Source organism: Caloenas nicobarica, chromosome 12 (genome assembly GCF_036013445.1).
Source record: "Caloenas nicobarica isolate bCalNic1 chromosome 12, bCalNic1.hap1, whole genome shotgun sequence".
Lineage (NCBI taxonomy): Eukaryota > Metazoa > Chordata > Aves > Columbiformes > Columbidae > Caloenas > Caloenas nicobarica.
Window position 1 is genome coordinate 17,339,284 of NC_088256.1, and position 23,237 is coordinate 17,362,520.

The 23,237-nt window shown below is 39.4% G+C and overlaps 1 protein-coding gene across 3 annotated transcripts in view; it reads right to left on the reverse strand.

Annotated features, from left to right (window-relative positions):
* Positions 1-23,237, reverse strand: part of AFF2 (ALF transcription elongation factor 2) — a 333,893-nt gene that overhangs the window by 9,949 nt on the left and 300,707 nt on the right. The window contains exons 12-19 of one of the 3 annotated variants that reach the window (XM_065643139.1): positions 22,698-22,819; positions 15,707-15,941; positions 13,031-13,170; positions 12,405-12,468; positions 8,862-8,998; positions 5,818-5,889; positions 5,368-5,461; positions 1,878-1,927 (exon numbers count right to left, since the gene is read on the reverse strand). In XM_065643139.1, the coding sequence (XP_065499211.1) occupies positions 1,878-1,927; positions 5,368-5,461; positions 5,818-5,889; positions 8,862-8,998; positions 12,405-12,468; positions 13,031-13,170; positions 15,707-15,941; positions 22,698-22,819 (914 nt within the window). Of the gene's footprint in view, positions 1-1,877; positions 1,928-4,549; positions 4,597-5,367; positions 5,462-5,817; positions 5,890-8,861; positions 8,999-12,404; positions 12,469-13,030; positions 13,171-15,706; positions 15,942-22,697; positions 22,823-23,237 lie in introns of those variants that run through there. The other 2 variants (XM_065643137.1, XM_065643140.1) reach the window with 2 other exon arrangements.

Below are 23,237 nucleotides of genomic sequence, written 5' to 3' on the forward strand. Positions count from 1 at the left end.
ATGCTGCCAGTGGCAGCACCAGGCCCATGACAATCCTCGGGGCCACCAGGAGACAGCTGAGATACATGGCAACCCTGAGCTAGCTGGAGAGCTTTTCTTCCTTCTGAGACTCCAGACAGAGGGGACCAAAGACCTGAGTGTGGACTGTGCTATTTGTGTGTCATAATAACACCGTTATAACAAGGCCTTGTCATATTCAGTTATTCTTACACATCAAGTACTTCCTTCTCCGAACAAAAGAGAGAGATGTGCACTTTCAGAGCTTTAGTTCCTTATTTCCAAAGTTAGTGGGAAGAGACCGATCAGCTGGGTGTTCTGTTAGAAGTGATGCTGACCTGAATGCTGGGCTGCTGCTGCCTACATTGTGGCTGGACAAGAATTTTCTTCCCCTCAAGTCAAAACCCACTGATTCTAAATCCTGGACATCTAACCAGCTCCTTTAAATAGCAAGGGAGATGTCATCACCTGCAGAGCACACACTTCATAGGGGTCTATTATAGGACAGGAATAAAAGCGTAGCTTCTGTTCCATGACATTTTTAGGTATGAGTCACTTCCTTAGAGACCAAAAGAGTTGTAATGCTCCAGTGGTCTATTTAGGCACTAAAACTTCATGTAGACCTTACTGTATTTTTATTGCAATACAAGGTTTCACTGACATTTAAATGCCTTGAAAAACTAGCATATATTGAATAATTTAAATTAGTAGTTGTTCTTCCAATGTTAAATTATCTTTTTGGTTTTTGTTTAAAGTGATTTTGTATTTCATCACTTTAGTTTGTGTTGTAATCTATACCGGAATATCTTTATACACACGCATATTCAAAATAACTTTGTGTATTTAGGGTATGTGTGTATACACTCACCAAAATATTTTGAATTATCTAAGACAATACTTTCCTTTAAGCAAAACGTTGTCATTCCTGATTTTGCACAGTCTATTGGAAAACTTCAATTCTTTGTGTGCTAAACTTCAATCCATTTTATTACTTTGTTTCTTTATGTGGTTCCTCAGAAATGTCCAGCAGTCTTTTCTTCTTATGAACCACCAGAAAGAGACCATTAGCAATAACGATTTTCACCTAGAATTCAGCCTACTCAAATAAAGAAGGAAAGACAGGTAAAGTCCTTCACCTTTGTTTTAGCTCTATCTCTACATGTGGCCAGGAGAAATGAGCAGGAGTGATATGTCAGGTGGCAAAAGACATTGCAAGATAAAGGCAAGGTTGCAGAAGCAATGCACCTCCACTGAACAGCAGATCTTAACTGCATTATCCCGACTTCATATCTGAGGCGAAGGTGTTTTAATGTTAGAATAAAGCCACTGATAATTGGTTGACTAAGTGCCTTCACATTTTCACCACTATTACACCTTCAGCACTTACCATATATCAGTGAAACATTCATTGGTCTTTCATTACTGAACGAATCATTGAAAAATCATTGCAATGAAGGTTAACTTTACTTTGGCTTCCTGAAATGACATGGTACTTGCTAGCTAATTAACAGATATTTTTATGGCCTTCATTTGGCTCGAGAAGCAAACCGTCAAAGAATTCAGCACAGACCCAGCATGGCTGATTTTCGCACAAAGATGAAGGTGTTTCAGCTCTTCCTTCCCACCCACACCGGACGGCTCACATGGGTACGTGATTCAGTCCAGTGGGAGCCCCTCACCCCCACAAGCCCAAGGCAGCTGTAAGATCAGTTCTGTAGCCCTGATGAACATTTTCTACCTGCTACGTATTTGAAACATACCTGTAGCTCCAAAACCACTGAGTCATGTCCTGTCCTTTGCCTTTAGAGGCACCAAAACATTTCCCCCCCCTCTTGGAACCACTTGTTCCCAGACAGAAGCACTCAGCAGAAAATACTCACTTTCCATTGCCGCCCCAAGGTGAGGGGGCCTGTGAGGCTTTTGAAGAGTTCTGTAAGTACAAAACCAAAATGTAAATAAAGGTGACGCGAGTACATGAATACTGATGACACAAGGCTCCACTCTCCCTGGTTTTGTTGCAAGACCTATAGCGTACGTAGCAGAACAGCTCTGCACATCGGTCCCATAATTAAATGGCTGGTGGACGATTGGTAGGTTCCAACCAGTAGCTTGAAAGTCACTTGATGAAAGACAGAATACAGTAAAGTTCCAGTAAAAGCAGAAGTAGTTCACAAAGAAGTGGTTTAATTACTACTGAAACTTTTTCTACAAAGTAATTTCTTCAGAGTGCAAATGACTTATCTTTAGGGGGACTTGCAATCTTTTAGTAAGAAACAAAAAGAATTTGGGTTGACGCCTTAACAAAATTAATCCCTCCCAAGTTGCCAGGGAAGGTGGCTTAGGATTCAGATAGCAGTAGAAATAAAACTTTTAGTAAGGATCTGTTTAAATGCCCTTGTTTTTATGTATTTTATTTGCACAAATTGACTTTCCTTACCTGCTTACTCATTCTGCCTTTCACGTCTGTGTAGCACCTTGTACAACCCTGTACAAAAAGATCGCCCAGCAAGAATAAAGCCCAGATTTTTCCAGTTTTGCTCAGACTGGGTGGTACCTTACTTAGTTCCCATAAAAAGTGATAGCATCAGGGCTGCAGCTATCTATGTTTGCTTTCTGAAAACAATCACTCTGAGCTCCCTTGCAAAGGAGTCAGCATGCACAGTGAAAATTCAATCCAATTTTACAAGTTCTCTGCAAAGTATTACCATCACTATTACAAGATTCATCTGGTTATTGTAATTGCTATTTTGCATCTGAGGCACAGAGGTTCAGTGGAGCACAGAGCAGTCCAGGGCATGGCCCAAGGTCACACAGCTGGCTCTGGGAGCAAAATCCTACGCGTGGCTTCTAAAACACAGCTCGACTTGCCAAACGCTATTGACCAAAGCCGAAAACACCGACCAAACCACGATACTGGCTTTACCTGTGTGTGCCTATACAGCACAACACTGTGTTTCATTGAAGATGTGAGCATGAAATCGGGTGTTTTGCAGTACAGAGCGTATGTCGTACGTATTATATTTTTGCCACCCACGCAAAGAAGTGGGTACGTAAGAAGGAGGGAAATCCTAAACTCCCCTGAAAAGTCTTCAGGGATGAAGAAGCAGCTTCGATGTTAGTTTCTACTGCCTGGGGATTGCTTCCGACAGTATCTGGAGACAAACACTAGATCTCTCAAGATTAAGGAGACATCTTGGTTGGAGATACTTACTTGACAATGAAAACACTTGAAATATTTTTTGCCAATGATTATTGACAACACATTTTCAAAACCATAAAAATCTTCCTCAAACTTTTAGGTGAATTACATCAAAGGATGCCACTTTTGCTAATCTAAAAAGTTTTATTTAAATTTTTAAAATTTGTCATTTTAGTTATATTTTGCTCCACATTGTCTCTAAATTTCAAAACTGCTTTTATGATTAAATGGTTATTTTGTGTTCTGAAATGTCGAAAATATAAATTTGAAACTTTTAATTGGAAATTAATCAGAACCAGTTCTGTCCACAAACGGTTTCAATTTGGGCAAAGCAGCATTTCTGAGGAAAAGTATGAAAAACAATTCTGCCAAAAAATTCCTCTCCAGCTCTGCTGCAACCAGTGAGCTGCTTGTCACAGTTAAAATTGTGCAAAATTTTGAATAACAACCCTATTCAAATAGTTAATCTATTTCATTCGTATTACAGATTCTTTCTAGTGAACACAGAGAACGTTGTGCAGCAACACAAAACTAACGTGTAGTTAATAGCTCCCTTTCTTTTCTTTTCTTTTCCCCTCCTACGCCTTTACTACAAAAAGATCCTGAACATATAATCTGCACACACTCAAACACTACTTCTAGCAAATGAGTTACAGTGCCCATAGCGCACACACAGTAACATTAGCCGAAATACTCAGCTCCAACTGGATGCCTAAAACCAGCATTCCAGATTTGTCTATTTTATTACATTTTAAATTTCTTTCTCTTATTTTTATTTAGGTTAAAAGACATTTTCTCTGTGCGGATGCAGTAAAATGGTCTTATGCTGGGAGTAGTAATATGTTCTTCATTGTACCTATTTGCACAGTTAGAGAAAGTGACTTTAAGGGATGAAAGAATCCCCCCTGCCTTCTTTTTTATTGTTTTTTTTTTAAATAATTCATTACTTTCTACAGAAAAAGTTTATCAAATGATTTGTCTAATAACCTTATTTTAAGAGACAACCTGCATCCATCCTGGAAAAAACTGAAGTGGATGGAGTATATTTCATGAAAATGCTGAGGCTACAAATGTGTCTAGTTCAAATTTAATTTGTTGTGCAAATCCCTGACTGAAAACGCTGTTGAGTACAACAAAGGCGCTCCTAAGGACTTCAGAAGAGCCTCAATTTAAGCAGAAGATCAGGAGTAACATTGCTGAAGTTAACAGAGAGACACACACACACAGAGGACAGTAGGGATGTCAGGACTAAGTGGTGGTTGTTAGCGTGATAGTTCTGGAGGTTTACAGCAGAAGGACCATTTTAGCATCATTTACATGAAAATATTAAAACTGCAGTGTTAAACATTTTACCGGTTTGCAGTACTAATATGTCAAAGCCTGGAACAAATTCACAGAGGCTGAAAAAAAACCCAACAAAAAAAGACTGATGGGCTGACAAACCAGTATAATTACATAATTACAGAATAATATGTAGTAATAAAGCACAAGAATTAATGTATGCTTCAAATAGCATTAACCAGTAAAATATAAACATCAAAACCTTGGCAGAGCTGAAGAAAGATTCTGTTTCGCTATTAATTTAGGAATGGTGAGGACTTGTCATTCTTACACTGGGTAAACAGCATTTGACAAGGTAAAGGAAAACATCATCGAGTCATGACAATCAGCTGATCTCCACTCAATTCAAGGTAAGGGCAATCTTTCAAGATGTGGATAAGGCAATTTGAAGTTCCACAGAAATAAAAGGAGAAATCTCTGAGTGTGCAATAAGCTTGAGCAAATATCACTGAATTGAAAATCTAAATTTAACTAACTAAAGCCTAACTAATTGCTTTATTATGGTTCACTGGAGGTCAGTTCATAATCACCTGCACATTAAAATCTTGAAAGAATCAGTTTCCTTTACAGAAACTTGCGTAAACACTACATGGTGTTGAGAATAATGTTATTTTAGTAGAATTACTGAGTATGGTCCTTTGAATCAAGTGACTAATCCAAAAATCCCCCAAATCACTTCTGTCCCCACTCCCTGACAGTCATCCTGCCTGCATTTCCCAGGGGAGAGGTTAAATGTGGGACTTTTAAGTACTGCAGTTATACTTGTGAGAGCTCTCAGTGCTGGTATGAATTTCATTTCACATCAATAAATTAAATGGAATAAAGATTACCTTAAAATATTCCATCAGAGATCTGGAGTACTTCATAGCATGGTCCTTCTTTAGTTTAAACATTCTCAAGTAGAGAAGTGATAAGCATCGGTAGCTGTGGTAATTAGGAAAGGATTATGTTAATTCCATTGCTTAATGAAACCTATAGGCTGTGAAAAAAAATATGCTGACCTATATTTTGCAGTTTCTGTTCTAAGGTTAGATTTTGAAATGTAAGCAAATGGAGAAAGAAAAAAAAGTGGTCAAAAGCATTAAAATCCCATCTTGATAAGAGTATAAATTAGAAGAATAAATGTTTAGTCAGCTGCTGAAGAAATCCATTAGTTATCCTTTAATAGTTTAATGGAAAACAAGAATAATGATCTTCTGTAAGCTGCTTAAGTAATTCAGTACTTCTAAAGTCCTCCTTAAGATTTTAGCTGCTTGTCTCATTGTCGCAATGGGACTTACCATAAAACTGCTAATTTCTTGTCCCCTTCCGTGGCAGAAGAGCCTGTGAAATTCTTGAGTCTCATTGCATACCTTGTCAGGAAGGTGGGGAGAGAAGAAATTGAGAGTTAAGATGTTTCCAGGAATACAAGTGACACTCTGAAAAATAACAGCCACACATAGATATTCTTCTCCAACTGCAATAATGACCACATTGTTCTATAACGATTAGATCAATGTAAAATTCGACAGAAAGAACCACTTAAAATCTGAAGGGCTAAAGTAAATCATCAACCCATTTTCTAGGCCAACAAGGAGAACTATTCCTGGGCATATTAATGTATCACAGCCAGCCATCAGGCTGACTCCTGCAAACATTGTGATGAGCGTTGGGCAGAAGCATAAGATCCTGGGTCTGTATGTATGTACTGAAGAGCAGAGTAATATATAACCAGGTTTTACGTATACTACTTCGGGCTTGAATAATACCTTCAACATCCTTCTCATAAATGCTTCCTCAGAGCTTTTAATATATTTTATATAGAAAACAGTTTTAAATATAGGAAAGATCTTGTTTGCAGCTTTTCGAATTCTTGAGTCCATTAATTTATGAGTCTTGTGTACTTGGTCTTACCTCTCTATTTAATTGCTTCTGTCCAGCATTTGGGTGATCAAAGATTGAGTATTCCTACCTCTTCTCTCTTTTTTTTTTTTAACTAAGCGCACTCCATTCCATGCATTTAGCCTCTTGAAAATCAATTCATCGCATAAAATCATTGTTCTGAGCCCTAATGCAATTTCACAGGTACTTGTGTTAGAATAAGTAATAGGGTTCAGCGTTGCGTAAGAAAGTTTTAAGGTACCCAGGCAGTCTTGATGAGTTCTCATTTACACGGAGGTAATGGAGTGCAGGCAGTGCTGCTCTCTCTCTGCCTTCCTCCCATCACCCCCATCATCCTCCTGCAGCTGTAGCACACCCCCTGATGTGCTTCTTCCATGTCCTATCACACCTGCTCTCTGGTATTGTTTTTCCAGTCATACTGAATGAATTGGATCAAACACAAAGATATATGTCTCTTTGGGATTTTCAGTATTATGTCACGGATTTTAGCATTACCATTAACTTAAACAACCTTTGTCGGTCAGATCTGGTATTCCAAATCTCTTTGATACTTCACTTGCTTTCACAAATTGGTGTCTGATGAAGATGCTCAGGGAAAACAAATACGAAAAGGAAAAACGGTGCCTCTGATGAAGGGAGGAGTAAAAATAAGAAATATCTCCTTCTCTTTCTTATCTCACAGTAAAAATCTATGTTAACATTAGGAGCTACATTGAGAAGGTGTGTGTGCATGGCTGCATATTTGGTTTGTACATTCAGCACCCACTGTAGCCCACAAGAATTGTGTATTTGTCCGCGGAGTTTACTGAACTTGCACCAGCCTGCAGCTCATCTGGGCAACCACCTTTCTCCATGTGTGACCACTGACAGCAATTAAACGGGCAAATCAGTCTCTCACTGGCTGCTTATAAGGTGCTATACAAGAACTGGTAAATTAAGCTCTACCTTTGATGGTAGGTGGTGGAATTAGTCTCACTTTAGCTATTTAGAAATTGGAGATGTACTATAATAAAGCCCTCCAGATTCTTCTATAGCCAAAAGCAGTTCAAAAAGCAATCCAAAAGCAGTTCAGTTGCTGCTTCCATGCCAAGGTCAATCTATCATGTAGCCTGTGGCTCTTGAATAAGTGAAGATTTTTGGTCCATCCACTTCTGAACAGACTGTTGGACTGAAGAACAACATTTTCAACTGTGACATGTCGTTTTCTTAAAATGTAAGAATAAATGCAGGCTCCTGTGAAGAAGCACTCACTTCTTTAAAAATTTCTTTAAATACAATTTATCATCATTTTTTTGTTGAGCAATCTCTTTAGATTTTCTTCTCTTTATGAAGTGTAAAATGTAAAAACATGTATTTAAATATTTAACAGGCATATTATTTACCTGAGAGTAAAAGCTTCTTAAGATTTGATATATTTTACTATGTAAATACCAGCTTATTCAATGTGTAAAACGTGCATTATTTTTGGCAGTCCCTAATAGTGAATCCAGCATGTTAAAATCTTGCAGGTTAAAAAGTGCCGCATTTGACATATTAAAACACAAACATTTAGGGCCTGACTTGCCTCCTTTTCTTTCCCTTGTGTAAACTGCCAGTAATTACACTGACATTAATGGTGATATTCCCAGTATACACTGGGGAAAGCGAAGGTGCATCACAGTGAAGAGGAAAAATCCTGTTGTTCTACTTACAGGTAAATTTAATCCTGTTTGATTTCACTTTGATAATTTGCACAAGTAAAGCAAACAAGCCCTTAGTTACTCAGGAGACCATTATTTCTACAGAGTCAACACTATGAAACAGCTATAGGGAACAGTAACAGGTTTTAAAATAATAATTCAGACATTTTATTAGTAAGTAAAGGCTCTTTCATTCACATTCTCGCCTATGAGTCTACAAAACTGTATTAAAACTAATTCAGCTGGTTCACATTCCTTTAGCATTAAATAATATACTTTTTAAATACAATACATGCGGAATGCTTCCTCTCTGGCTATGATCTCATGTGCCGATTTAACCTTTTTTTTTTAACAGCCAAGTTATAAACCTCTGAAAACAGGGTCTGTAATATAAATCCTGATAGACTCACTTTAATGTTTTGAATTATAAAACTACACCTTTTAAAAGACAAGTGTCATTGCCAAACAGTGAAATTACTATACTTTACTTCCACCCACTACATTTCAATTTTAGTTTTATGAATATTGCAAATTATAACACTCACATTATAACCTCTAAAGGGGATAATTTATAAAAGCAGTGTCCATCAATTATAAATTTTCCATGACATTAATAAAATGGCAAGAACTAATTATGATGACTTCTGAGATGAAGATGCCTTGGACAAATCATTAATACGTCGAAATGGTATTTTTTAAAACATAGCAGGTTCTAATTATGACTGAAATGAGATTATGAAAATGATCACAGAAAGGACATTAACCTGATGAGTTCCACAGTCTCTGAGTACATGGTGTATGGAGATTTAGCTTCTAATGGATCTCGCTCCATAGCATTCCCGCACTCGATGAAGGAGAGGGCAGCATCAGCATAATTCACTGCTTTGCCGAACTTCTCCAGCTGAAATGAGAATGAAAATCCTTCAGCTTTAAATTCTAGGTAAATAAATCATAATACAAAGCAACACTAGCATTAGGATGAGAGCAAAGTGATGCTGGTAGTTAAGACTGAATTTATACAGTAATAAAGGCAGGGTTTACGTTTTTACCAAATCTTTTCAGGTCGTCTATAGCCAGACAGTTCACAAAGGAAAGTCAATGTACGTCTTTTGGCATGCATGGATTTACACAGGCAATGAGGGACACTAAGCATGTTTGAATAAATCCACATTGCTCCTCAATATATGAACTAGGTTCGAATGTCACTATGCAAGGGTTAAGTAACAACTCCATGCCAGTTGTCAGCTGTCACATTCTGTGTTAACTGTTGACCAAAAAAACCAAAAAAATCTCATCACTTATGTGGTGACTGAAAGAGCAGGAAAAAAAAGAGAAAATATAGCACTGTTAAATATTTTATTTTACTAGGATTTTATTGCAAAAGGTTTTAGCCCTTATAATGGTTGTGATTAAACTGACTTAGACATACTGATTTCTTTTTTTATGTGTAATGAATATTATAGATGACATTTTTATAGTAAGTATTTTATAACAGTATTTAACATTTTCAATTTTTGATAGCTAGATATAAGAATTCTACTAATGTGGCATTTGATATAAGAGATCCTATATACTTCAAATAATTTTAAAATTTCTTTCTATGTCTCTATCAAAATATTTTTGGTGCATCTGCATATGTTTTCCACTCACAAAATGGAAGCCTATCCTAGCAACATACTAAGCAGAATGTTTAGTATTTGTCCAAGGTAACAGTATATTTGCTTTTGAGGCTACTTCTAAGCAATCCGCATACCAAGTTCCCTCTGCATACCTTTAATTTCAAGTTCTGATCTTGTGCACTAATGATGTACAAAGCCTTTGTATAACGGACAGGTATTAGTTGAATGATCACAAAAAGGGAAATATTTCTAAATGTTTTCTCTCTATTCCAATGGCCACTTCTCAGTATATTCTTAAAATTCCTTGCCTTGAGCCTCCTGAAATGACTTTTGTAGTATAAAAAAGGAATCTGGCTGCAAGCAGGTTTAGTACAGACACACAGGTTTGAACCAGAAATGGGATCCGATCCTGCCCTTTGCTTGACGCTGACTCTAGTGGAGTGGGTGCAATTACTCCAGCTCATCACGGCTCGGCAGAAAGCAGAGCAAGGTCTCCAAGATCTCTTCCATATGGTGCAGTCAGTTGCCAGTGCAGCAGCCCATCCAAATTAGTTGATTCCTTACTGCTGTCCCAGACAAGGGCAGGTTTTCATGGGGTCGCTCCCGTAGGACACAAAATGTCCTGTCCTTCACTAGAAATCTGTTTTCTGTACAAGCTCAGGAACAGCATTGCCACAAATCTCATTAACATTTGCTGACACATTTTGAGGTCACATGCCACTATCTTTCCAGCCACTGCAACACATCTTTCTGTGCCGTGTGTGCTTTGTCATGTCAGCACCAAGTAACCAGAAGCAATTGTTTCCATAGGACAACTAACACTACGGGATTGCACAGCAAATGTGTTACACGGAGATAATTTGCGTGCAGCTGCATTGGGTGGAAAAAAGAGTTGACACCCAAATAGCGGAAAGAAAAAGCAGATACTTTGTTCGTGGGTATTTATGTCTGCCAACAAGTTGTTCTGTGGCAGATGGCCTCACATTCCCATAAGAGCACTTGGGGTGTCAAACTGTGGGTGACAGGCAGGGTCTGCCTGCAGGCAGCAGCATGATGTGCTGTGCCTGCTCCTCTTAGTTCCGCTTGAGAAACAGCCCCGACTCCGCAAGGCATCGTCAAAGGTAAGAGGACGGGAGACAGGTCAACACTTTCTGAGTGAATCAGGCCGTGGAGGGCAGTGGATTGACACGGCATGTTGAGATCATCAGGAGCCTGACCCTGTAAATATTTGCTAGTGTGGAGCAGGCATCTCTGTGCCAGAGCCATGTGTATTTTCTTTAAAGGTCAATCAGCGGTGGGAGATGTCAGTCTGCTCCTGCCAGCCTCTCCTGCCTGCAGATGTCAAGGTTCTGGCTGAACACGCTCTGCTGAGCTGGGCCGCAGGAATCAGCACAGGCCACCTCCCGTAAACGGGCAGGTCGGGAGGGATGGCTGCTAACTCACCGACAGCCATGCAGCTGCCAAAAACCTCGACCCACCCCTTCAGAAAACACACTTGGCAACACACTGCCCCAAGTCATAAGGGAGGTTGGAGAGCTGAAGCAAGCAGCTTGACCTGTCAGCCTTCCTTCAGCTCCCCAACAGCGGAGGGAATGGCATTCTGTTTTGGTTTTTTTTTTATTTATTTATTTATTTATTTTTTTTAAACATCGCATGTGATTGTCTTGGGGTTTTTTTTTGTTTGGACAACCACTTATTTCCAAGGACAAGATCTTTGCTGTGGAATGATATAATATGCAGGCAAAAACCCCACAAACAATAAAGACAGAGATGAATAATCACCCAGTTTTTCTTCAGTTGTGATTTTGGGGGGTGAAGTGAACGGCCACACTTCACCTCAGACATCTCAGTTTAAATAAATAGAGAAGTCAAGTTCCACTAGGCCTGCCTAAACGAGCTGCTGGTTTGTATTCTAGGTAGCATACAGGAGCAAAGTCCCTACCTACAAAGCAAATGGCTATTAAAGGCACTTCAGGGCTAGCAGGAGCTTGGATTAAACAAACTATGATAGAGTATAATCTGTCAGGTTAAGTAGTTTTATCCAAATCAAAACACTTTGTAAAATTAGGTCAATCTTACCAGAGCTCCACTTGGGGTAAACTGAGAGAAAAAGCTTTCCCAGAATTGAAGTACCTTATTGCAAGATTTTTTTTGGGAAAAAGTGTGTTGAGTCTTTATTTATCAGCCTAAAAGCATGCAATAAAAATGAGTGTACTATTTAAAAATCAATTGTTGCAAATTTGAAACAACTGGATTATAAATATCAAGCAGTTTTACCACAAGATAATGGAGTGGAGGGTGATTTGCCTTTCTTGACTTTCTGTTATGGAATATTTCAACACTTTCAGACTCAAAGTGAATAGGAAAACAAATTTCAAAAACACATCATCTTTCATGAAATTATCTTATATCCTTCATAAACAGCACGACTGTTGCTCCTCCTTGGAAGAGATACCAGCTATTGTAAGGAGCTTTTTTTTTTATAAACTAGTTTTTAAATGCTAGAAATGGTGCTCAGGGTTTGACTTGTCATGGACAGTGTGTTTATGGAGTACAATTTGAAGCATACTTTAGTCAATAGCAGGGTTCCTCTTTGTTTCTTAGGCTTTAGATGACATTTAGGATGTACATTTTCGTAACACCCAGCTCCATAGTGGAAAGAGACAAAAAAAACCTGTGACGACCTACCAATGCGTCTGCTTTATGCTTTAGCTTCTTAGCCTCTTGCATGTAATAATCTGCATTGTGAAGCCTAAAGAGACAAAATCAATTATTTCAAGTCTTTGTTTTTATACAGTTGGAGAAACATTGTTTGAGAAAATTGCCGATTGCTGCCAAGAACAATTTCAACATACACGCCCACTTATCTCTTTAAATCTTAACCTGGTATTAATCTGAAGCTGCTGCATGCAGAGATATGATGGGTGACCAAAATGCAAAACAACTAGCTGTAGAAACTGGCCACCCAAAGGACCCATTAATGTGTGCTGAACAGAGGAAAAGGAAAAATATTTTAAACTAATTAAGTATAAGAAGTTTCCATTAGAAGAGCTAAAATTAAAAAAAAAAAAATTAAGAAGAATTACTGTGAACCAACTTTCACGATCTGAAAACATTTATCAGCAGAGTCTTCATTAATCAGTGACAACAGTTCATTTGTAAAGATTAAAACTGTGTGTGCCTTTGTGCAGTGCTACCCACACAGGTGCCCAATGCTGGCATTGTAATCAGAGATACTCTCACTGCGAGCTCTGCTTGCATAAAAATCCCCACTACATAACATGCAGCTAGCACAGAGATCCAATAATACTTACACATCATCAAATGTTATTTTAGGTCTTCTGGGCTCAGAATTCCCATTGGAAAGCGTTGGCATTGCAGACCAGATGTCTGTTTCTAGATGGCTGGTGTCAAGAAGAGTGTTGGCTGTTGGGGTATTGTGAGATTCTTCCTCCTAGAAAAAGAGGACTATTATTAACTCTTCGTAGTTCAAAGAAAGACCTTCCAACAATATAAGTGCTCACATCCACCATCCCCACCCCCCAAACAACCCCCCCAAACCCAGAAAACCTAAAGGCTAAGGCACAAAGTAGCACTCACATACACCCAGCTACATCCAGGTTACCTCACAAAGCCACCTTTCCATCCTTTAGAACATAAACCTATTATAATAGATTAACCTGAACTCGTTAACTTACACTCTGAGGTGAAGTCGGCGAGGATACCACAGTGTTATGGACTAGAGATGCGGGTTAAAGCAAGTCTGAGGAGACCTAATGCAGAAGGAGTGGATGTAAACTCAACTCTATTCAAGGTGTATGACACTAATGTAACCTTTTTTTCTGTATTATTATTAGCTAAACCTAAGGTGTCTGAAAAGCCTGCCTGGATTTCAGCAAGGAAAGGTTTCCTCAGCCTTGCTATACAGAACAGGGAGCAGAATGGAAAGCAGAAGGCAGGAGCTGTGACTTTGCATTGAATAAAACCAGAAGCATAACAGAAGCATTTAAATCAGGCAATTGCAACTTGCAGGCTAGGTCCACAACCAGATAAACTAAATTACAGTTGAACCAACGAACTAGGGAAAGAAGTCTAACATATTTTAGAAGACAAATATTTCATTTATGAGGATAATAGACAAACCAAGGATAAATCTGACTAGAAATGCTAGGAGTGAGAGGAAGTATCCCTGCTGTTTACCTAGCATTGTTTATTTGCTGACATATGCACTTCATTTTGGCATTGATTTCAGTTGAAGGCATGTGTATTACTCTCGCAGCTTGAAGTGACACAATGATATCAGAAAGCAACAGGGATGAATGAATAAGGTGAAGTGATTTGTCACCTATGATCCAACGCAACTTGTGAGTTTTACTATTACAGTGCAGGGTAACCACCTCTCACAAAGCGGTGAACTGTGAAAAACTGGGCTATGCATGTCCTTTTCTCTGGCAGAATTTTCTTCTTGTCTTTTAATTTTGACAGTCATAGCAAGATACAGTTTTATACTAAATAATATGTTTGAAACTCTAGAGGGAGGACTATTTTTAAAAATTGGCCAAAACCCTGAAGTTTCCCTGTTTAACCCAAAAGAGGACGATAAACTCATCCGAAATGTTACTCTTTTTTAAGTGAATTTGCTACGCAGCTTCTAGTCTTTTCGTGGCTCTTTTTTATGTATTATATTTTCAAAAACCCACCTGGATCTGGTGAAAAGCAAGCAAGCAAGAATTATCTATGTGAAAACCACTGATGGGGAGATGGCCCTAATAGATTTTTTTTTTCTCTTTTTTTTTGGGGGGGGTGGGGGTGTGGGGGCATGGAAATTTACCTGGCATCTAAAAGTTTACATACATAACTCATGGAGATTAGGTGTAAATAAACCTTACTGCTGGAAGGTGGGAGCCTGCAAATGTGAGAAAAGATATTTCCATGTTGAGTGTGCTATGGACAGGTAGCTTTCTGTTATATTTTTATTATCTGTTTAGTTTAGGTTGCAGTATTCGGTATAACTACAGTGCTTCATTCTGGCTGAGAATTTGGGGTAATTATTCAGGTGATAGACACCAAAACTCTTGAAGTTTGATCTTCAAAATGTGTATGTTGTAGATATAGAGTTAAGAGACTGATTGCAGCTAGTTGGTGGCTGCAAAAGCTCTCCTTTGAGGCTCAGGGACTGGGTTTTTCAGGGAGTGATACACAACACCAGGTAGATGTCTAATGCTGACCAAAAACCAGAACTTGCAAGAGTTGCTGTCGTGGTTTAACCCCAGACAGCAATTCAGCCCCACGCAGCCGCTCGCTCACTCTCCCTCCATGCAATGGGGGAGAGAATCAGGAGAGTAAAAGCGAGAAAACTCGTGGGTTGAGATAAAGACAGTTTAGCAGGTAAAGCAAAAGCCATACACGCAAGTGAAGCACAACAAAGGATTCATTCACCGCTTCCCGTGGGCAGGCAGGTGCTCAGCCATCCCCAGGAGAGCAGGGCTGCAGCACACGTAACTGTTACTTGGGAAGACAAAACGCCATCGCTCTGAAGGTCCCCCCTTTTCTTCTTCTTCCCCCCAAATATATACTGAGCATGATGTCATACGGTATGGAATATCCCTTTGGCCAGTCTGGGTCATCTGTCCTAGCTGTGCCCCCTCCCAGCTTCTTGTGCACCCGCAGCTTTCATGCTGAAAAGTCCTTGTCTTGCTATAAACATTGCTTGGCAACAACCAAAACATCAGTGTATTATCAACATTCTTCTCATTTGAAATCCAAAGCACAGCACTATACCAGCTACTAGGAAGAAAATTAATTCTACCCCAGACAAAATCAGGACAGTTGCTTATGCCTAGCTCTGCAAAGATCCATTCCTCACTGCTCTTGAGTGGGGCTACAGAAGCATTTAAAAATAGATACCGGAAAAAAAAATCAAATAGAACACAGCTAAGTTACTTTTATTTTATCTTGTTCACTTCCAGCAACAGAGGTCGGTTACTTACACAGATTCCTTTGGGGTTAGAAGAGGGTTTATTTTCATTCTTTCTGTGTTTAGAAACAGAGGAGGAAGAGCTGCTGGTCTGAGAGGTGTTTGTGATGTTGGTCTCTTGGCTGAAGGAGCTGTTGTCACTGCTGTGCCGCTGGTGCACATGCTCGTCCAAGAGGGGGGATAATGGAGGAGGGAACAGCTTCTCTTCTCTTTTCTTTGCCACCTTCTTCACTGAGCTACTGCTGCTCCTGGGACACAGGTAAGAACCAGTTGCATTTCAATAACCTTGGTTAATCCTCCATAGCACAAAGCTCTATATTTTATTTACTGAAGAAGCCATCTCTACCCTCAAATATGCCCTGCAGTCCCCACGTCCTAGGAGCTAAGTCAAAAGGGGACAGGCAGTGAAAACAGAACAGCCACCTCTGCTTTTTCAATGGCTGCAGAAACCTCCTCCTTTGGAGGATGACTTCCAGTGCATTAGTACAAATTGTACCCAATTTAAATGCTAATTTGAGTCAGTCTTCATTTGAGAGGTCACAGAGGTTCTGACTCAGCAAAGTGCTGGAAAGTTTTATGCATGGGGTTAGTTCCTTTCATATCAAGTATGACTATTTCTGTGTTTAACATTAAGCATCTTTTTAAGAGGTGGATTAGGGCCCACAGAAGCAACCTTTGCAAGAAAACATAATAGCACATGGCATGTGAACCAAACAAAAAAAAAATTATAACTACTACAAAATGATAACCATAGCAATAACAAGATAATAATTACTTGACCTCTAGAATAAAAACAATGTTCAACACTATATTAAAATGATACCTAGTAGCTGGCAAAAGCCCTTGAGCAAATATTGGTTGATGAATTGAATGTGATTCAGAAAATGAATGTGGTTTTGACATGAAAGCTCAAGTAATATGATAATCTATTGTCTGTTTTATGTACAGAAATTGTTAGCTGGCTAGAAATGGCAGCTGTGATACACAGTAAAAACAAAAAAAAAGGTGCTGGAACTTTCTCCCCTCAAATCCATCAAGAAAGAAAAAACAAAACCCAATACCCCACTGTCTGTTTAACATGTTAATCTACTCATAGATTTTTATTTTATGTACTGTCCTAGCTCAGTCAATGAAGACAACCTGAATTTTAATCTTTTGTTAGACATCTAATATTGCGCTACACGATCATTTACTTTTCATGATTATTGACTAAAATTTCAATAACAGATTAAGTCAACAAGAATTTATGTTTTGTTCCCAGGCACCTTCAGTCAGCGTCAGGAATTATAGATCTACTTTGTCTTAAAGTAACCAGGGAAAGAGAAGGCACCCCAAGCTTCCTTACTACTCATTCTGGAGCTCGCTCTCATTCCAGTCTGGTCTCCTTTGCAGTTTCACCAACAGTATCAATATCTACACCTGCTCTGGTCATTCCCCTACTTCAGACCTTTTGAGATGCAAAAATATTTCAGCCTATCTGGGAAATCAGAGTGGAATCAACCCAAATCCCCATGTTTCAGGTTTTACAGCTCTTCTACTCAAAACTACTTTAATTTGACTGAAGCAGAGTTAAAAATGTCTTATTTGAAACTCTCTGATATTAAAGATCATCAGACCAAAGAAATAAAATGAGCACAGAATTCATATTGCCTTACAGTAGGACTGATATGGATGCTGTCCTGCTCAAAAAGCAGGTGGGCCTGAAGAAAATCAAAGGAAAGCAACCAGGTTGGAAGAGGCTGGCAGTTCTCCGAGGAGACCGATTTTATGCACACGTGCTCCTGCAACATGCCCACCAAAAAGTTCCCACTCAAAGCCCCATTAGTTAGCTTTCTTACCCCCAAAAGGCATCTTTGAACTCAGACAAGTTACCATAGCTATAGCACAGTAATACTCTGAACTTTTCCAAAGGAGAGTAAGCACTACCCCAAGAAAACGTGCGTGTGTTAGCGGACTGTACAGAGGCAAAGCACAAACAATTAATGAAACACCCGGGAGCAGAATCCAAACCTCCTGCCACCCAGACAAGCGTCCTGCACAGGGAACCCTGAGCATGCACATACGGGTGGGAGCAAAGAGCAAAGTCCTTCTCTGTGCCCCTGTGCATGGAAGCGTGTGGAGCATTTCTTTCTCCCTGGTACAGCTTTGCAAAGGGAAGAGCAACCGATTCTGACAAATCTATCTCAAAAGAAGAAAAACGGAAAGTGAGCCATTGGCCAAGTCCCCATTAGGATCCAACCCTGCAGCACTGGTGATGTTCCTCAGCACATCTATGGCTATTGCCAGGGCTAATGCAAGGCTCTGCCACTGCATGGGGAAATTTAAAGCACGTGTAAAGCAATCAAAGCAACATTTCTCAGCTGCTACATGGAGGTGGAGAGATTAAGAGAGCAGTACAAGAAAAAATTAAGAAGGCTGCAGGTACCATAGTTAAAACTTCACTAGTTCACTTCATCTTTGGGCTCAAATGTAAGACGGGGCAAACCACGATATAGGCATAATTACCCATTTCTGGCACACAAGTCATTTTGTGGGTGGGAAGACTTAACCACAGAGGAAAATGCATTTGAGAAGTGTTTTGTGGTTTGGTTTTTTTGTTTGTTTGGTTTTTTATTTGGTTTTTGTTTGGGTTTTTTTTGTGTTTTGTTTTGTTTGTTTGTTTGTTTTTTTGTTTTTTTTTTTTTTATTTTTATTTTTCTGTATAACTCAAACTAAAAAAACCCAGCAATGCTTTAAGGTTATCATTCAGTGGTGGTGGTTTTTTCTTTTTCTTTTTTTGTTTTTTTCCCTATTGCCCACATAATCTCATGTGTTTTTGGAGGAACTGAACTGAAAATTTATTTAGCAATGTTACCTCACTCAGATTTAAGCCAAAGTATTTCTGTTAACAATAACCTCCATGAAATAGGTTGTTACCAGCAGTTAACCAGATTGTCACTTTGCTTTGGGCTGTTAATGGGCTAAGAAGCTGGTCTTTGATTGCAGTAATCGCTAATTTTGAATGAATTTATTGCAATAATTACCAGGGCTCAACGGTCTAATTTGCTGACATGATTGTTATTTAAACTATATTTAAAATCTAGGGAGAAACACAATAAAAGAGCAAGGAAAAAACAAGCAGAACTGATGGTCTTGTGGCTGCAGGGTTTAATCTTTGTCTCTGAAAAGGCCAATTATCAATGAATAAGAAGAATCCCCATCTGCCTTTTTTTTTTTTTTTTTTCAGCCTGGTTTCTTTTAGGGCAGAAAGAAAGCAGGCAGGCAACAAGAGGTCAGAGTGAGAAGGAGAGAGAATTTCCATCTACCCTCACATTTCAGGCTGCCTTTCTTTGCCCTTCCTTTCTCCACTCCTTGTGGTATCTCTGGCCTATTAGTGAGACAAAGCCATTGTCTGTACCAGTCGCTTGGCTTTCCTTGGCCTCTCCTCTCCCTGTCCACAATGAAATGCTGCACATTGACGGTGTATCTGATTTTCTGCAGGGGGTTAGCAGGGAAAGGTCACTCCTGCATTAGCTTGGACCATATGGCAGCAACTGAATGAAGCTGAAGTCATTGTCATAGATGCAGAAAGCTGCCTCCATCGTGAATGAACCCCAATGAACGCTGTTGTGGCTACCCGAGGGATTGGCTAATATATGTTGCGAGGTACAGGTGCATCTTTAACTAAAGGTCAAACAAAAGGGAACAGGAAATCTTGAAAAACAGACTGAAATGCTTGCCTCAGACAGACTTCTAGCATGCCTGTTAGACGACAGGCCTGTTTCACTGGTTTGAGTCTAGTTTGAGATTCAGACTCTCAGTTTGCACCAGCAAATAACTCTCTGTGTTGTTACAAACTGCCAAATGTTGGTGAATAGTGCTCTGTTTGGACTGGGTTTACCCATCAGGTATTCAGATATAACTGGTATTCAGCAGCCCATACAATTAATGCTTAAATAAAAATTGGTCCGGCAAGCAAGTAAATACATAAATAATCCTCTCCTGCAAAGTGGGCAGCTGATCTGACAAAAATGTACCCTAACAGCAGTGTTTCAAGGTATTATGAGTTACTTGAACAAAACATGGTATTATCTATTCTTTCATTTGCTGTGAAATATCAGAAACAAGGAAAATACAGAAGAAGTAGTTTGCATAATTCTATTTTAAGAGTCATATCAGATTTAGGAAAAGGCATCAGCCCCAGTGTGCATGAGGGAAGGAACAAACAGAGAGGGAACTAGTTGCTTATGCAATGACTACATAATACAAACCAGCTCTTTGGTTATGCAAATGGTTTTCAAGTTCAGAATGAACTATTTGATATTTCTATACTCAATTACAGACCTAAGCCAGAGAAACTTGTGGGAATTAGGCATACAATCGCCCATATTAGACATGTAACCCTTTAAAAATTAATTGTGCATCTTTACTTGCTTTATTGACCCCATATATTTAGGGAAAGAATACGAGAAAAGTATATTCAAATGCCTAAACCATAGATAGGCAGCCAGTGGGAGCTGCAAAAGCACAGGTGTGGCCTTTTACTGGTTCCTCCAGACTCCTGAATGCCTCCAAATTTTAGCCCAGAGATCATGGTCTTTCTGTCAAAGAGTCTTGTATCTATAAAAAAGCCCAATGAAAATCTCTGAAGTCTGCCTTGGGGAACTTGGCTTGCTGGCACAGAGATCAAGGACAGGGAACTGCTGGAGAGAGTCCAGTGTAGGGCAACAAAGATGATGAAGGGAGCGGAGCATCTCCCTTATGAGGAAAGGCTGAGGGAGCTGGGTCTCTTTAGTTTGGAGGAGAGGAGACTGAGGGGTGACCTCATTAATGTTTATAAAGGGTTAGTGTAAAGAGGATGGAGCCAGGCTCTTCTTGGTGACAACCAATGATAGGACAAGGGGTAATGGGTTCAAGCTGGAACACAGGAGGTTCCACTTAAGTATGAGAAGAAACTTCTTCTCAGTGAGGGTGATGGGCACTGGAACAGGCTGCCCAGGGAGGTTGAGGAGTCTCCTTCTCTGGAGACATTCAAAACCCGCCTGGACACCTTCCTGTGTAACCTCATCTGGGTGTTCCTGCTCCGGCAGGGGGATTGGACTGGATGATCTTTTGAGGTCTCTTCCAATCCCTGACATTCTGTGATTCTGTAATGGGAGAGACCTAATCTTCCTTCGAGTGAGAACATCCACCATGGGACATAGCACCTTCTTTATGGATGAACATGATCATCACACTTGTAGCTGGATCACCCTCATTTCTCAAAGTCCTATGTAGAGACTTAGGAGTTCTGAAAGAAAACGTGGGACCTTTGGGAATAAAGAAGCAAACGGCAAAGTCTGACTTTCAACCTTTTACCGCTGAAGTGTTATTTTCCCCCATGCCCTTGAAAAGTGTAATTTCAGCTTTCCCTTTCTTCTGCCTCCCCATAAAACTCTACTTAACCCTCTAGAGAACAGAATCACTCCTAACCGCTTAAAAACAATCTGGGGCTCTCCAGAAATTTATCATCACACAGTTCAGCCAGCTCCCTAATCTTTTGGGAAATACGTTTTTCTATATTCAGTTGCACATCTCTGGCAGTTGAAAACCTGAATTATCAAACAATATTACATTTTTTTCAAGTGGACTCAGAAGACACTAATAACAAATGCAGCGTGATCCAGGTCTCAATCACTGCAGTGGAAAAGAAGTGAGAAAATTTTGTTTCAAAAATTGAGGCAGATGAAAGGAAAAGCTAGCATAAGGAAATAACTATTGATGGACACAATTATATTTTAACAGAGAATACCAAAGGCTTGAAAGCTCCAAGGAATCAAATTAATGACCTGGAAAACAAGCTCAAATTAAGAAACATCAGGTTGGGGGTGGATCCTTAGGGCTTGCTGGCGACAAAAATAGAAAGGTTTTTTTAACGAATTGTGGAGGTGTTGAGGATGGATAATCCTTGATTCCCTCTGCAATATATCTCTGCTCATTGTATTTCTAGCAATGACAATCAGGCAACACCCATCATGATGTTTATCAAATCTGCAACATGTTACAGATCCCACTGTAACTTTCAGCTCATCTGCCTTTTCCAGACTCCAACTCTGATTTTCTCAATGGTACAACGAGGAGTTAGTTCAAGGACTGAAGTTACTCTGTAATTGCACCAGTATAAATAAAATGATGCTTAATCTTCTTTATGAATTTTAAAATTTGTGTGCTATTTCTTAAATGATTTTTGAACTTTATCCGAATTTAAATACTACTACAACCAAATTGTTTTCAGAAGCGCGTTGTGGGTTTGATTCTTTGCTTATCCTTGTGTGAATCACAAAGAAGTGCCTCATCTCAAAATCGTAAAAGCACGAAACTGATGACAGAAGGGTGACAGAAGGGACCTGGACTCTCTGGTTATTTATAGAATGTTAATCTTGTGATTATACTAATCAGAATCATTATTTACGTGGCACTTGTTTGCTCAAGCATTATAACCATCTCTCAAAGACACTCTGAAAGGCACAAACTGTTTAATTATACGGCTGCTGAAATACAAAGCACGTATATCTGAGGCATTTAGGATGGTCACCCCAGCACTGCTGTATATGCAGTTATAGAATAAGAGCTGCTGAAGTGAATGGCAAAGTCACTATTTTGTTCAATAAAACTGGGAGCTGTCCCTTGTGAAAACGGTTCTAAAAAATAAATTCCAAGCAATTGAATAAAGCCCACTTTTAGTAGGATTCTCTGGCCATACAGGTTAAGGATGATGGGGGCAAGAAAGAACATTGAAAGGATGCAGTATGAGGGTAGAAGAGTACACCAGGATTGTGGTGGCACTCTGAATTCCTGTAGTCCATCAGAAAGATGAATGAATCTCATCCAAAACCATGTGGATCCTCTTCCTGATGGATGCGAATAGCAATGCTGGGTCACTTATGCTCATGGGCCATAAGGCCCATCTGGCTCTACAGCAAAGACATTTGTAGAACAGTACCATGAAATCCCTCATGAATGTCATGTGAAAAAAAAGAACTTACTCTTTAGTGCTGGTTAATCTGTGATTCGGTATCGGAGAGATACAAGGTGGGAGCAGGCATGAAGCTGAAGGGTCCTCCAGGCGCTGCTTCTTGCTTTCAACAAAGGTATCCAGGCTTTCTGGCTGCTTCAAAAAAAGGCAAAGCTTGAAAGATCCAGCATCTATGCACGATTTCACTTACCATTAAGAGGAACTCAGGAATCTCTCTGTATTTCCTTTACAGTAGCAGCAGTTAAAGTACTGGTCTAAGAGAAGTGAAAGTCACCTGAAATCAGGGCTAAATGTGCTCCAAACACATGACATGAAGTTATATAACAAGTGACATAGCCAGATAATTAGGAAGCAAAATGCCTCATGTGCTATAGATATCTTCTGTAGTGCACTGGAATTTAATTAATAATTCAGATGGGATGACTTGATAGCACCAAATCTTACTCAAGTAAATAGCTTTTACTCATTGACTTAATGGAAATTGATGGGAAAACTTCCCTGAGTAAGTATTCCTCACAGGACTGAAAGACTACCGGACTGAGCTGGGCAG